The sequence below is a fragment of the Rhinatrema bivittatum genome, chromosome 3, assembly GCF_901001135.1.
Source record: "Rhinatrema bivittatum chromosome 3, aRhiBiv1.1, whole genome shotgun sequence".
NCBI lineage: Eukaryota > Metazoa > Chordata > Amphibia > Gymnophiona > Rhinatrematidae > Rhinatrema > Rhinatrema bivittatum.
The window spans coordinates 459,978,598-459,995,807 of NC_042617.1; the positions used below are offsets into that span (position 1 = coordinate 459,978,598).

At 41.3% G+C, this 17,210-nt stretch overlaps 1 protein-coding gene across 1 annotated transcript in view; it reads right to left on the bottom strand.

Moving 5' to 3' along the window:
• NBAS (neuroblastoma amplified sequence) overlaps window positions 1-17,210 on the bottom strand; it is a 1,239,997-nt gene that overhangs the window by 562,986 nt on the left and 659,801 nt on the right. The window contains exons 38-39 of the mRNA XM_029595926.1: window positions 16,728-16,841; window positions 16,260-16,383 (exon numbers count right to left, since the gene is read on the bottom strand). Of these exons, the coding sequence (XP_029451786.1) occupies window positions 16,260-16,383; window positions 16,728-16,841 (238 nt within the window). The remainder of the gene's footprint in view (window positions 1-16,259; window positions 16,384-16,727; window positions 16,842-17,210) is intronic.

Here is a 17,210-nt window from a genome sequence, read left to right on the forward strand (position 1 = left end):
TCACCATGGAGCGATACAGAGGCATTATGACATTTTCTGTTTTATTAACCATTCCCTTCCTAATAATTCCTAACATTCTATTTGGTTTTTTTGTTTTTTTTTTACTGTTGCAGCAAACTAAGCCGATGATTTTAAAGTATTATCCACTATGATGCCTAGATCTTTTTCCTGGGTGGTAGTTCCTAATATGCAACCTAACATCGTGTAACTACAGCAAGGGCTATTTTTCCCTATATGCAACACCTTGCACTTGTCCACATTAATTTTCATCTGCCATTTGGATGCCCAATCTTCCACTCTTGCAAAGTCCTCCTGCAATGCATTACAATCCGCTTGTGATTAACTACTCTGAATAATTTTGTATCGTCTGCAAATTGATAACCTCACTCGTAATCCTTTCCAGATCATTTATAAATATATTGAAAAGCACCGGTCCAAGTAAGGATCCCTGAGGCACTCCACTGTTTACCCTTTTCCACTGAGAAAATTGACCATTTAATCCTACTCTCTATTTCCTGTCTTTTAACCAGTTTGTAATCCACAAAAGGACATCACCTCCTATCCCATGACTTTTTAGTTTTCTAGAAGCCTCTCATGAGGGACTTTGTCAAACACCTTCTGAAAATCTAAATACACTACATCTACCAGTTCACCTTTATCCACATGTTTATTAACCCCTTCAAAAAATTAAACAGATGTTACCCCTTGGGTAAATCCATGTTGACTGTGTTCCATTAAACCATGTCTTTCTATATGCTCTACAATTTTGATCTTTAGAATAGTTTCCACTATTTTTCCTAGCACTGAAGTCAGACTTACTGGTATATAGTTACCCGGATTGCCCCTGGAACCCTTTTTAAATATTGGGGTTAAATTAGCCACCCTCCAGTCTTCAGGTACAATGGATGATTTTAATGATAGTTTACAAATTTTAACTAATAGATCAGAAATTTCATTTTTTAATTCCTTCAGTACCCTAGGATGCATACCATCCGGTCCAGGTGATTTGCTAATCTTCAGTTTGTCAATCTGGCCTACATCATCTTCCAGGTTCACAGTGATTTGGTTCAGTTCGTCTGACCCTTGAAAACCATCTCCGGAATTGGTATCTCCCCAACATCCTCATTAGTAAACATGGAAGCAAAGAATTCATTTAGTCTTTCTGCAATGGCCTTATCTTCCCTAAGAGCCCCTTTATCCCCTCGGGCATCTAATGGTCCAACCGACTTCTTCACAGGTTTCTTGCTTCGGATATATTTAAAAAGATTTTATTATGAGTTTTTGCCTCTATGGCCAACTTCATTTCAAATTCTCTCTTCGCCTGTCTTATCAATGTTTTACACTTAACTTGACAATGCTTATGTGTTATCCTATTTTCTTCAGATGGATCCTTTTCCCAATTTTTGAAGGTTGCTTTTTTGGCTAAAATAGCCTCTTTCACCTCGCCTTTTAACCATGATCGTAATCGTTTGGCTTCCTTCCACCTTTCTTAATGCGAGAAATACATCTGGACTGCGCCTCTAGGATTGTATTTTTAAACAATGTCCATGCCTGTTGAATACTTTTAACCTTTGCAGCTGCACCGTTCCATTTTTTTTTCTATTTTCCTCATTTTATCAAAGTTTCCCTTTTGAAAGATTAGTATTAGAGCTGTAGATTTACATATTGTCTTCCCCCCCCCTTCCAGTTATTAGTTTAAATGTGATCATGTTATGATCACTATTGCCAAATGGTTCCACCACCGTTACCTCTCTCATCAAATCCTGCGTTCCACTAAGGATTACATCTAAAATTGCTCCCTCTCTTGTTAGTTCCTGAACCAATTGCTCCATGAAGCAGTCATTTATTACATCCAGGAACTTTATGTCTCTAGGAAATCCTGATCTTACATTTACCCAGTCAATATTGGGGTAATTAAAATCTCTCATTATTATTGCAGTGCCAAATTGGTTAGCTTCCCTGATTTCTCTTAGCATTTCATCATCTGTCTGACCATTTTGTCCAGGTGGACGATAATATACTCCTAACACTATACTCTTACCCAACACACATGGGATTCTACCCCCATAGATTCTACTGAGCATTTAGTCTCCTGTATGATCTTTATCCTGTTGGACTCTATAACCTCCCAGACATAAAGTGCCACACCCCCACCAAGTTGATCCTCCCTATCATTGTGATATAATTTATACCCTGATACAGCACTGTCCCATTGGTTATCCTCCTTCCACCAAGTCTCTGTGATGCCAATTATGTCAATCTCATCATTTACTGCTATACACTCTAACTTTCCCATCTTACTTCCTAGACTTCTGGCATTGGCATACAGACATTTCAAAGTGTGTTTTTTTTTGTTTGTATTAACAATCTGCTTTTCGGTTGTTAGGGATAATTTGGAAATTATTAGCTTCGGTGATTTTTTTTACATATAGGGGCATGGACTACATTTGCTTTTATTGGAACCTCTCTGTTGGGATTTATTTATTTATTTAAAACCTTTTTTATACCGGCATTAGTGGGTACATCATACCGGTTTACATCCAAACCAAAGGTGGAAAATACATAAAACAGGGACAGGGGAGAAAAAGAGGCCAAAACTGGCCGAAAGGGATGCCCTAACTCTCCTGTTTCATTAGTATCCTTCAAGGATGCATATTTCTCTGAACCATGCACTGCTGAGTGACTGTCGGCTTTCCCCCTTGTTCTAGTTTAAAAGCTGCTCTATCTCCTTTTAAAAGTTAGTGCCAGCAGCTTGGTTCCCCTTCCTCAAAAGTTTCCCCCGTTCCTTACAAAACTGAATCCCTCTTCCCTGCACCATCATCTCATCCACACATTGAAACTCTGGAGCTCTGCCTGCTTCTGGTGACCTGCACGTGGAACAGGAAGCATTTCAGAGAATGCTACCCTGGAGGTTCTGGATTTCAGCTTTCTACCTAAAATCCTAAATTTGGCTTCCAGAACCTCTCCCACATCTTCCTATGTCATTGGTGCCCACATGCACCACGACAGCCGGCTCCTCCCCAGCACTGTCTATAATCCTATCTAGGTGACGCCTGAGGTCTGCCACTTTCGCACCAGGCAGGCAAGTTACCAGGTGGTCCTTACGTCCACCAGCCACCCTGCTATCCACATTTCTAATAATTGAATCACCAACTATGATGGTCGGTCGGTCGGTCTAACCCTTCCCTCCTGGGCAGTAGCCCTGGGAGACTTGTCCTCAGTGCGAGATAACACTTCATCACCTGGAGAGCAGGTCCTTGCTACAGGATCACTTCTTAATACACCAGGGTGATGTTCTCCTACTGGGAGACCTTTCTGATCCAAGGCAGAACTGGGGCTTCCAGACTGGATTTGGGACTTGGCTACTATGTTCCTGAAGGTCTCATCAATGTATCTCTCTGTCTGCCTCAGCTCCATCTCTGCCTGATTCCAGTTTGACCTGGACCTCAACGCTGCCTGATCTTCGCCTGTCATGACCTATACCTGGACGTCGACGATGCTTGCTTGCCACCCACATGACCTTGGCCTGTTACCTGACTTCATCCAACTGCTCCCTACAGGACCCTCGCCTAAGCCCTGCCAACCCCTGGAACCTAAGGGCTCAACTTACAGGAAACGGGGTTGGTATGTGAAGCCCTAGACCTAATCAAAGCATGTCCAACTGCTCTCGGCATGGGCCTAGTAGGTTCGCCTTCTAGGCTGTGGCAACCATGCCACAGCCAAGGGCTCACACTCCGTGATACATATGTGTCACACAGCCTTCAGTTACCTTCCCCTTAAAGGTGAGGTGCAACAATCACAGTACATAACAAGCCACTTACTGTCTCCTTTTTATGCCATGCTATTGGACATATTGAGACTGCCGACATTCGTGACTCAAAACAAGCCAACACTGGTAAACTTTTAGTTCTAACTTTACAATCTCCCCAAATTCTGTTTAGAATATATCTTTGTATAATAATAAAATGGATACTCAATGAATTAAGATTGGAAATCTACAGTATCTGCATCCATTACAACAGAGCAGCAAAACATTTGGTTTTATCAGCACCCAACTATCACATTTGCCTATGCACACATTGCTATGTTGTTTCATTGACTCTCAGCCCTCTAAGCATACCATGCAAATAAGTCTTTGTGTCAGCAGTACATGGCTATAAGGGTTTGGTGTTAGTCAACAAAACAGCAAGTGACTTGTCACAAAGGCTACCTTTTGTGCACCACCTGAGTTGCCTTGTCTCTCATCTTGGCTATTGGAGGTGAATTCATACAGCAGGTACACTTCTGACTGTCAGAGGCACTGCCAGGGCACTAAGCAAAAAGCTAATGCTGACCAGCAAAAGCTGAACCTTTACTTAAAGCACCAAGCACCTGCAATGTTGACAAGATATGATAGGGCAAACTTAATACATCGCCTAATGTCAAAGACAGTGCATCACAGAGTGCATCTTGAAAGCTGTGTAACATGAGCTAATTGTGGAAATAGAGTTTCAACAAGGAAGCATGATGTTGCAAGTGAGTTCCTATACATTATAAGAACTTTTCTACTCATAATTTCTTCTATTTCCCTACTCCAAAGAGCTTACCATGTACTGAATCTCTAGCTACACTGCAGTACTGATGCTATCTGTAAAACAATAGGAGGCATTTGTGATCTAATAATCACAAAGTAAAAGGAAAGCTCAATTGTCAAGCTGGAACTATTGGCACTCCTACACAAGTGGGAGCCTCTAATGGCTCTACTCACTAGAACCTGTAATTTTGTAGCTGAGGTAGTCAGTGAAAAGAATGCACATAGCTTACCCTGTGTAGTAACTGCATAATATATCTGATCTGAGCCAAATGTTAAGATTGGCATATGGCTAATATGCCAAAAAGCCTTAAAACAGAACACTTGGGGGGGGTAAAAAGTTTAAAAGGTCTTACCCAGTAACCATCCATCATCATACCTCCCATCCTCAAACTTCTGCCAAATAGCAGATTGTCACAGGATGTAGGCATCATGGGTGGCCACAGGAATCTTATCACTACATTGAGGATGTGCATGTGTGTATCATACACTACTTGCACATTGAAAGAGTGGAATAGCTTGTAGTTGCAGTATAACTGTTCCCTCTGAAGGAAGGAAATGATAGTCCCTTATGTGCAATCCAGAGTGCATAAAACATTAGGAAACTGTGCAACAACATAAAAGATCGGGCATCCAAATGGAAGATGACATTCAACATGGACAAGTGCAAAGTGAAGCATATAGGGAAGAGCAACTCAAATTATTGCTACACAATGCAAGGTTCCACTTTGAGAGTCACCACCCAGGAAAAGAGTCTAGGCATCATAGAGGATAATATGTTGAAATCCTCTGCTCAGTGTATGGCAGTGGCCAAGAAAGCATAGAATGCTAGGAATTATTAAGAAAGGAATGGAGAATAAAACAGAGACTATTGTAATGCCTCTATCACTCCATGCTGCAACCACAACTTGAGTATCGTAAAGAGTCCAGGTCACCGCATCTTATAAAAAGACAGAGAAGAATTAGAAAAGATACAGAGAAGGGCAACCAAAATGATAAAAGAGTATGGAACGATTCTCCTATGAGGAAAGGCTAAAGAGGTTAGGGCGCTTCAGATTGGAGAAGAACCAGCTAAGGAAGATGTGTCAGAGGTCTATAAAATAATGAGTGGCGTGAAAAGGTAAATGCGAATCGGTTGTTTACAATTTTAAAAAGTACAAAGATTAGGGCACAGTCAGTGAATTAACTAGGTGATACATTTAAGACAAATAGGAGAAAATTTTTTTTCTTTTAACTCAACGCATAAATAAACTCAAATTTGTTGCCAGAGGATATGGTGAAAGCTGTTAGTGTAGCTGGGTTTAAAAAATGTTTAAACAAGTTCCTGGAAGAAAAGTCCATAAGTCATTCTTATAATCTAGATTGGACACTGTTAGAAACAGGATACTGGGCTTGATGAACCTTTGGTCTGACCAAGTGTGGCAAATCTTATGTTCTAATTCATCTTCATGGCCTGCAGCTCATGCCTCTGTGAGAAAATCTGATGTGATCATGATTAGGCAAGTGCATGGTTCGGAGTACTTGGTGGAAACATCTTGTAAAGCTTGTTTGTAACATTCCCCCTCAATGCTGAGAGTTGTTTGGAAAGAGCCAAAAGCCAAGAAATCCAGCGAGCTCAAGTTTCACAAAGCCTGGAATGGCATGGGGCCTAACTATACAGTTACAACTCAACTTTCATGCTACCATACAATAAGACACCCCACAAAATGTAATATCTTGACTGTTTTCATTGTAAGAAATAAGTAAGTTTAAAGTTACAATACTAAATAAGAAATGATAACAAAGCTAAATAAGAACTAATTACGATGTGAAATAAGAGCTAATTACAATGTTTAATAGAATTTTACTGATGTTATAAGGCAAAACAAGAAGACCTCTACTTCTTGAAACACAATGTTAAATAAGAACTTGATGAAGTTATAATGTACAACAAGAAAACCTAAACTGTTTGAACACAGCTACAATGTAAACCGATGTGATATTCTATATTGAACACCAGTATATAAAAACCAATAAATAAATAAATAAATTTAAGAGGATGCAGGTCAACTTTCAGTTCCTCATATAATGTCATGATGGCCTGTGAGCACAAATAGTACCTTTTGAATACCTCCTCCTCAAGAATATCAAGCAATGTGATAAAAAATATGTAATATTCACTCCCTCTGGGCCTGGTATCATTGCCAACATGGTGCAAGACCCCCAGCCCCATGTGGGACCACCTACCTTAGTTGCCAATCCATCTCCTGCTGGTATCTTTGGCATGGACGGCATTACAGTTTCCCTGGCCTCTAGCTATTGCTGGTTTGCTTCCCTCATCTGCAATGTATGCAGATGAGGGAAGCCTTGGACGATTTATCTAAACCAGTAAGGTGGTTTATACATTTGTATTAACTTTAATAAATAAATGTAGCCAAAAGCAGACCTTAATGGGCGAACATTTTAACAGGAGGTAACTAGGCCACTAGGCAACTCTTTTTGCTGGTCTAAAGATTGACAACTGGGCCAGGAGGATGAAGGTCTAAAAATATCACAAGAAATAACCAATTTCTTTTTTCAAAATAATTCATGAGTTATTGTTATTTTTCCCCCAATCTGCGATATTTCCTGATGAAACTTGCAATATACCACCGAAAGAAGTATTAAACCTCCCTCATCTACATATATAACAAGTATTTAAATATTTCCATAAAAATTACTGGTAAAAAGTTTTAATGTGCATTGCAAAATATTTCCACATGATGCAATTACTTATGCAAAATCAGCCTTTTTATACATGTTAAGACTGCTTTATATGCAATACTGACCTATCACAGCTTAGGGGGTAATTATTCAAATTTCAAACTTTGGAATTTTAAGGAAAATATTTTGTAAATTTGATGAAAAGCTTTATGTAAATGTACTGCCATCATGTAAACCAGTATTTCCCTCTCCTGGAGTCACACTTACCCAGTCAAGTTTTCAGGATTGCCACAATGAATATGCAAGAGATAGATTTGCATACCCTGGGTCTCCAATGTATTCAAATCTAACGCATCCATATTCATTATTATGGATATCCTGAAAACCTGACTGGTTGGTGTGGCTCCAAGAGAGGTTTGGGAAGCACTGGTATAAACTGTGCCACAAAACTTTCTTACTCTTGTCACACAAGTCCACATAGGCAGCACAGAAAACTATCAAGGGGGTATCCCTCTGCCTCTTTCTTCTGCTCCCCATGCCTTCCCTCTTTCTAGCCTATTTTTCTTCTTCCCCTTCATTTCATCCTCAGCCACCATGATAGCCCAAACCATAACACTTTCTCTCCCCTGTTGGCATTCTGGACCATAACAGCAGCCTCCCTTTCCCCACTGGCAGTAGCAGCAGTTTCCCTTTCTCTCAAGAGGTGGCAAGCTCTCTTTCTTCACAGTAGCGGCAGCCTTATTCTCTCTCTCATTCTCTGATGGTGGTGAAGGCAGCAGCATCCACTCTCCCTCCAATCCCACCTCCATCCCCACCATACATTTGCAGCCCAGCCCAAACCTTTTCCCATTCAAAGTTCTAGAGGCTTCAAACACTTCCATTATCTAGGGTAATACCCCCCCCCCCAAAAAAAAAAAAACCAAACAGTAATTCAAAGAAGAATTTCCTTGCCTTCTCTCGTTTAAAATAATTTGTAACTTTGCTTTTCAGAAAATATACTTTTGCAAAAGGAACATTTATAAGATAATTTGGAATGTTTCAGATCCCAGGGTACACTAGAGTTGTAGACGCAACACATCCTGAAATTATATTATGTAGTTTATATGTTTTACTATTTAGCAGACTATTACATTTACTATGCTCCAACTACATATAACTTCAAGTTGCTATAGAAGAGCTTGATACAAACTGATTTTACTACCTAAAATAAGTAATGCATTTTAAATATTATAATTTTAATTACAGGACAGATGCACACTGATTGCATCAATGCTTGGGAAAGCTAACCGGCTGCTCCTGGCTAGTAATTCACAAAATATGCAAAGAACATAATAATTCTCAGTATTCTAAACAGGTCTCTCATAAACTATAAATACAAACAATGCTTGAAAAATCCAGTTGTCAATGAGTGGGCTGACAATCATTCTGCAAGTTTCTTCCTATCCCAGAGTCATTTCCTTGCAGGATCAGAATTCAGTTATCTGGTCAACAATAACGGCCAAATTTTAACACACCCCCCCCCTGTATTACACATGCGCTGCGTACATTTTAGAAGGGGCCTGGCCGTGCACGTAAATCCCGTTACGCGCACAAAAGCCAGGCCTCTTCCAAAGGGCGGTCCCGGGGGCGGGGAGGGGTGGGCCTGGAGGTGGTCGGTACAGCGGCTTAAGTTCTGAAACAAAGAAAAAAAAAAAAAGGTAGGCACTATAAAGGGGTCAGGGAGGACAGGGGAAGAGGGAGCATGGGTAGGGGGGTAGGAAAGTTCCCTCCCAGTACGCTCCTTAATTGGAGTGGACTGGGAGGGAACTGGGGGAGGCTGCGATGCATCACCACACGGAAATTGCAATATTCCATCCCCCCTGCCACACAGCGTGCGCTTATGTTGAAAAATCTACCCCTAAGCTCTAGAATGCAGTACAAATGCACATTTCTGGCCATGATAAGACTTTATCTCTAACCCTGCCAAGTGAGTCTCCTTATCCATATTAACCATTCACTTCCTCCAATACTCACCCTCTCCATGATCCCCAAGTTCCCCATCACCCGCTTCCCTTGTGGTATCTCATGCATCCGCTTACTTGCCCCTTCTTCCAGTTATTTTTCACCCCTTTTATTCTGCAGCTTCTGAAACCCAACCTTATCGCAGAACAGCAAAGTCTAAGTTATTTTTTATATCTGTACTAGATACTAAAATCACATGACGCTGACTGGTAGGATACATGTAACATAACAGTGTTCAGTCCAATGTATTATTTAATATACCACAATTCTATGGCTTCAGAAAGTCTACACCCCCCTTCTAAAATGTTCACCTTTTCTTGCCTCATAATCTGGAAATAAAATGCAATAAAACATTGTTTGTTCTATGTATCATATTATTGTGAGCTGTATTAAATTCTTACATTAAGTATTGTACATAGCTTTGAGACATTTTTAATCAGTGAAGCGATTGAAAAATGCTATAAAATAAGCAAATAAATAAATAAATGTGTCCGTATATTCCAAAATTCTTAGAAAGTAAAGTATAAATAAGAACAAACAGGCCGATACAGTACAGTGCGCTCCGACGGAGCGCATTGTTAGCCTGCTATTGGACGCGCATTTTCCCTTACCCCTTATTCAGTAAGGGGCGGAAAACGCGCGTCCAACCCGCCGAACCTAATAGCGCTCTCAACATGCAAATGCATGTTGATGGCCCTATTAGGTATTCGCGCACGATTCAGAAAGTAAATTGTGCAGCCAAGCCGCACATTTTACTTTCAGAAATTAGCGCCTACCCTTTAGTCCATCTCCAGCAGAAAGGTCCTCTTGCCTGGGTATTGGAATCTGGGCTATGCTCTCTATGATCCAGACAAAAACACAATCCCAAGTTTTGGATGGGGTGATAGTAGTGGCTTTGGGGCTTCCTGCTGCCAAGGACTAGCACAAGGCCCCTACTGTTGATGAGAACAAGAAGGCGGAGGAAATTCTCTCCTTGGTTGATAGACATGTCCTCAGTGCTTCACTCAGGAACCTCCTAGTTGAGGAGGATAGGTCTAGAATGGCAATGGAAGTCTGAAGAGTTGCATAGTGGTCTTTAGTCTGAGTCACTACTGAGATTTTCTCCATTCTAAAGCACATTTGTGAGTTTTTCCTGGATATCTGGTTGAAGGTTTGAGGCCCATAGCCATGCAAGCCTGTGATGTCAATACTCATTGTAGAGGACTCTCAGTGCCATCTCAAAAACATCAAAAGTCAACCGGACCTTGTGTTTTCCACACTCCATGCCTTTTTCCACCAGTGCTTCAAAGTTATGCTGCTTGCAAGGAAACTGCTCTGCCATATTTTTCACACTCTTCAGAATGCCCCTCATATACTATTCATAAAGAGCAGATAAGATGTTATACATGAATTGAGCATTGCTCCCTAAAAGAAACCTTCCTCCCATGTGAGTCCAGGTACAAGAATCCTTCTCCAAGTGAGCACAGAGGAATGGAATGCAAGACTTATTGGATTTCTTAGGAATGGATTAAACCACCACTGACTGGTAAGTCAGCTGCTGCATTTCCAATCCTGGAGCCCTCTAGACAGATATATCACATTCACATTGTTGTTCTCTGCAGTGACAGAGGAAAGGTTCTCCCACATCATTTTCCGCACCTTCAGAAGGATCTCAGCCAGTGACTGCCACGATATCCTCAGGCAGGGTCCACAAAATGGAAAATTTTCAACATCTATGTTTCTTCCTCTTTTTACAATGGAAAAGGAATGGCATGTCATTCTCTGAATAAAGCCAGCAAAGGTGAAGTCCTCATGAGGAGACTTTCCCCTTTCCTGTGGAGGAGAGAGATCAGAGAGAAGACCTGTTGACCCCTCCTGATAAGAGAAGTCCTCAGAGTTATAGCCATGCCCCAAAGAATATTCTGAGTCCTAAGCCCAACTGGTAAGTAGGGGCATGGACTTGTACCTCCTCTGGCTAGCAGACAAGGCCTCAGAGAGGGGAGTGCTTGTCTGTTGGGCCCCAGACCCCAACAAACATCGGCATGTTAGTGAATTTCCTCCTCTGATGGGCTAGAAATCACATAGAGGCAGCAGTAATCAATGTCATTTCAGCTCCAGGAACTGGCATTGGTGCCATTCTGATGGGAGCTAGCAGATATTCCAGTAACAGCTAGATGTGTCTACAGGGACACCAATACCATTGATACCGGAGCACCGATGCTCTGCATTTTTTGATTCAAGGTACAAATCTGAGGATGGGTATTATAGAATTGCAAAGTCCTTGAATATGCTTCAGGGCATAGTCAAGATGATTATTCTTATCCTGTTGGATCAGCTACCAGAACAGGTAGCTGGACGATTCGGATGCATCTTGAAAATCTTGAGTGGCCTGATCCCACAGCCATCTGAGTGTTCACTGGGCTCTTCTCATGTGAAGATGTGCCAAGAAAGTATCATCGACTGTTGATGCCATGAGAGCCATCAATCTCCATGCTGATACCTACTAGCTTATTTTTTACATATCCACTGTGGATATCAATGATAATTTTTTTATGTGGGAAGAAAGCTCTTGCCTAGGTCATGTTTAGCAGTGCTCCTCTAGTTTCTAATTGAAATAATTGGCTCAATTGAGAATTGGAGTAGTTGAAGGGGAGCTCTAGTAACTCCAACACACAGATGATTTTGTTCATTGATTCTGTGGTACCAATTTGAGATGTGCTCTTATCCAGGCAATTGTTCAGGTAGGGGAGCATACACCTCCATACACCTCCAATCTGCATAGATGCACCACCACCACTGTCAGACACTTTGTGAAAATATATGGTGGCACAATTAAAATCTGGAATTTGTTGCCAGAGGATGTGGTTAGTGCAGTTAGTATAGCTATGTTTAAAAAAGGAATGGATAAGTTCTTGGAGGAGAAGTCTATTACTTGCTATTAATTAAGTTGACTTAGAAAATAGCCACTGCTATTACTAGCAACGGTAACATGGAATAGACTTAGTTTTGGGGTATTTGCCAGGTTCTTATGGCCTGGATTGGCCACTGTTGGAAACAGGATGCTGGGCTTGATGGAACCTTCATCTGACCCAGTATGGCATGTTCTTAAGGATTTTCTTATCTAGCTCCTCCTAAAAGATTACCAATGACAACACAGCCTGGGAGATATGAGGGGATGCCGCATCTTCCTGGGATATCAGAAGTGCATAGGTGGCTAACACCTTCATCCTTGGTGACTGATGCAATACCTATGATTGCACTGAGGATGAGCTCTCCTCACCATGGAACTCTTCAAGGATTCAAGGCTGCCACCATTGCCCACTCCCAGTATCACATATCAATGGAGATGACAATGTTTCTTCACCTTCACCGATGCACATCATCGGAGCTCTGTGGTGCTGGAACTGAAAAAGCTGAACCCTTCCCTTTTTTTGGGTGGGGGAAGACAGATGACTGTCCCTCTCCCTGATCCTGTCTTGCACTCATTGAGGGGGTTTAACAATTGCCATCCTGCTTGTCCTCAGAGAATGAAGGGAATTTATCCTTGAACTTCTTTTAGAACAGCAATCTATTCAGGCTTCTCAAAACAGGTTGGCCACATCTCCACCCTGATTTCCTGGGGATCAAGTATCAATGGGAGTAGAACCCCCTGCTCTACTCCCAAGGAGAGACAAGCTCCATGGCTTGATGTTGAAGGGAGGCTACTTCCAGCTATAGCTACCTCATCAGAGGGTCAGAACTGAAAACTGATCTCTGTTGGATTGGAGAAGGACATGAAAAGTGTAAATGATAGCTATACTCCACAATTGTCAGGACACACTGGATCAGCATCACCAGGGACCAATTCTAGCAAAAAGGACTGTACCCTTCCCCCCCAGTAGAAGTGGTGGGAGAGCATGTTAGTGGGCAACTGTCCCAGGTTTTAGTTGTGTGCTGCTGGGCTTTTTCCTGTTACCTCTCTCTCTACTGGACTCTAGCTGAAAGCTGCTGCAACAGCGCACAAGTGGCTCAGTGTTGTTGAAAAGATAAAAGGGGCATTGTTAAGAAACATATTTACATCTGGCTGGACCAGGTTGATCTCCTACTGCTGTAAACAGTGACTGAAGAATAGACTGATGTTCTTTGATCAGAACCACCATTTCCTACTCCTTCCTAATAAAGTCTTGATCAGAAAAGCAACATCCGCGAAGTGGTTGTGAAAATATACTTGGAGCCTATTCATTTATAGCCATACAAATCTCTAAGCCCCTGTGATACTGCCCAAGTTCTGACCACATTGTTGAATGCTTTGTACACAGATTGGATGAGGTGCTTTCCACACTCCTCCGTATCCTTCACAGCATACCAGAACTCCACCTGACCAGCATTGTCCATGATCATCAAAGGCTTCAGTTTTAGAACACTTTTGCACTTGTGCAAAAACTGCACCATAATCAGCTGGTGTGCTGCAATCCTGACGCTAGTATGCAACCCTGGAAGAGCTTCTTTTCAAAAGCATCCAATGTCTTTGGATCCTTCTCGGGAGGCATGTTCAATGCTGAATCCACCATCACCAAGTAATATGGTAGCTGGACTACCCTAAAACCTGGATCAGCTTGGACTCTGTACTTAAAGTCAATTCTTCAGGCTCTGGAAGGCATGACGTGGGAGGCTGCCACATTCTTATTCATAGCTCCTTCAGGAGGCCATATGGCCCGGATAGACGTAGATTCCACAGGGGGCTGTAGAAATTGCAACAATCCCAACACATCTATTCTTGGGTTCTGCTCCTTTCTCAGATTGCTAGACAATGTCTGCTAACTTGTCAAGAAAGCAAGAACAACAGATCTTCTGGAGAGATGTATGCTGTGGCAAGTCTGGCAGTGGATCTGAAGAAATCCTTATACATTCCACCTCACCTCACCACAGAGGGAAGCTGAGCAGGGACCGCAATGAAGACAAAAGAGATTGAGGAGATGATTTCTGATGATGGGAAAAAATGAGAGCCAGTAGGAACTCCGAGTGAGCTGAACCTGCCCTTTCTCCCTCTGATTCCCGGGGAGACTCCCTCAGAGAAGGGAAAAAGGCCAAGTCAGGAAGCAAACTCACTCCCACTTCCAGCATTCCTTGAGGAGAGTTATAGATCTCCTGAGGACTTTGAAGCCCTGCTGTGTGGAAAAAAAATTCCTTCATCTTAGAAAAGAAAGGCTCCAACTACCCTTTCTGGTCTTATGGAAACAAATACATTCTTCACTAGCTCTGATAGCAGGGGTCCTACTGGCTAAAGAACCTTCTGTGCTGGAGTGGGAGATGAGGCATCCAATTCTGACACCCGTGTGGGCTTATACTCACTAAATCCTGCAGTAGCAGGCACCACTGAATATGAGCTCGGGGACGCAGAGACTGCCACCTTAGATGCACTGGGTTTGTATACACTCTCAGCTGGCTGTGTCAATACAACTCACTGACCAGCACCAGGCATCACAGTCAGTCACAGAAAGGATACCATCTGTGTCAAGGCTCTACCTTCCAAGGCGGATGTATGCTTGCCCCTCTGCATCAAATTGCTCCATTCCAACAAAACCAAAATTGCCCTGATGATCTGCACCAAGGAACTAAAGAGAATTGGAATGCACTAACATGCTCCATCCTGATAAAATGGATGGCTCTATATAGAGTACCAGAACATCTAGAAAAAGCTAATAACCTGCTACCATGGGGAATCTTCTACACTAGGAAGGATGAGAAGATCTGAGTCGAGGGGACAACTTCTCTTCTCAGCATTAAGGTCTGTCCCAGCAGAATTCTGTAGCAAAGTTACTCGAATAATTTTATGCAGTTAACTTTACCCAGATATTAGGTGCCAAATATCCAGGTAAAATTACAGATGATTATGCTCACATAAAGTTACTCGGAAAAGTAATCCAGGTAGCTTTTCCACTCACTAGACTTTTGAACATGGAAAAAAAACTAGTTGGCCTGCTGTGCCCTGATCCCCCTTCCACCCAACAATGCAAGATAATAAAAAGCAGCAGGCCGAGAAGCACCCAATCTCCTTTCTTCCCCCACCATGAGTCAAAGAAAAGTAGTGGGCCAGCGGGGCATTGATTATCTCCCCTCCAACTCCTTCATAAAAAAAGATATCCCTCCACCCCTCCCTGCCCCCCCAAGCACGACAGGGAAGATAGACTCTTATCTCCTCCTGCTGGGCTGAATATTAAAAACCTATACAGCTGACAGTTCCTGGCACTTAATATTCATTTCTTCACTTCACTCTAGAGTGAATATACCAATCCCCATTCAGAACTTAGTTCAGAGTATGGTTATGTAAGATACAGATATGGTAAAGTGTTTTTTAAAAGATGAGTAACTAGATCTGCTGCAAGAAAGTGGTAATACATCTGTAAAACCAATTTTGCAATGTTCAAACAGTGATTTTTAGACAAAATATGTTTTGCTACCTTTTGATCTTATGTCATGTGATCAAATAAAATGGCATAGCTTGTTTAGCTAGGTTTGGCAATTTACCATGAGAGTAAAAGTAAAAAAAAAAAAAAAAATCACTCTCAAACTAGAATGGGACTTGCATAGCTTCAGCAAGGGACTCTGGAAATATTAAAGCTCTGGGCTGGAGAACACGTATTCACGTTAGAGAGAGAAAAATAAAAACAAGCAAGAATGTGGCAGGTCTGTAAGCAGAGCGGAGCACGTTTTCTTTGAGCAGTTCTGAATATTTTTTTTGACACCCCCCCACCCCCTCCCACACACAACTCTCACTAAAATCCATTTTTCAAATTGCTATTGAGCAAAATGTAAATATCTTGAAATAATTACCCTCTGGAGCTCTGAAAGATCCGTAAGAAATAAAACATTTTATGAACAGATGCATAAGGTACATCTGTACAAGGAGAAAGCCATGGAGAAGGTATAGGCACATACAACTGTGCAAAAACAAATGTATATTCCACATGATTAATGTCTCAAACATCTACTACAGAATTCATATGGTAATACAAGTGTTATATTAGTACTCTGCTTTGAGTTTTACCTTCTGTTGCTGGGAAAAGATTCTCTCCTTCACTTTTGGTTTCTGCTAATTTTCCTGTTCTCAGCAGAACTTCTGCAAAGCTCTCAGGAGGGCTGTGTTGGTATGTTGTGTAAATTGATTCAGCCTGCACAAAAAAAACCCCAACACATTTTGCTCACTATGACTTTTCTATCACTCTGAATTATAAACAAACACATCAGTCTTTCTTTTCATTCCTAATTTACGATACTGGACTATTTCTATTCAGAACAGAAAGGGCATTTAATGAAAAATAAAATCTGCTTTATGAAAATATTCTTTGAAAAATACATTCCAAACTAATGCTAATTATGACAAGCAGCTAAATGATGATTAAATAGCTATTTTATTCAATTACAGTCACAAGTCTTTAAAAGACCTTAATGATATCCTGTAAACCAGTTTTTTTAAAGGCATCCTAATTCTGTTCTTTTAATACATTACACTTACTTCAGCAATAAATGGATTGACAATTACAGACTCATAAAAGGGATGGCAGCCTTGCTTTCCTACTCCTGCATTAGCTCCAGACATGCTTTTTAATGCATCTCCAAATCCATCAGCCTAGGAGAAGGATAAACATAGCAGAGAGAAAAACACATTAACTCAGAACAGTCTGTTCTGCTATCTACAAAAACAAGAGACTCTGACCTTGTCACACACAGATATGGAAGGTAAAAATGGTAATAAAATAAAAATATGAAGAAAAAGAAACCAAATACTTAAGATATACAAAATAAGATAACACCGTGTACGGCTTCTTATTTTATTTTTTTTTTAACCACATGGCTTGTAGTTAAAAGTTCATGGTGTAATAGTGCTGAAGCAGATGGGTACATGAGAAAGGTACATGACCTAGAACTATGAATCTGTTTTAGCAGTGCTGTTCAGGTCAGAACTGAAGGTAAACTAATCTGGAAACCTAATCAACCT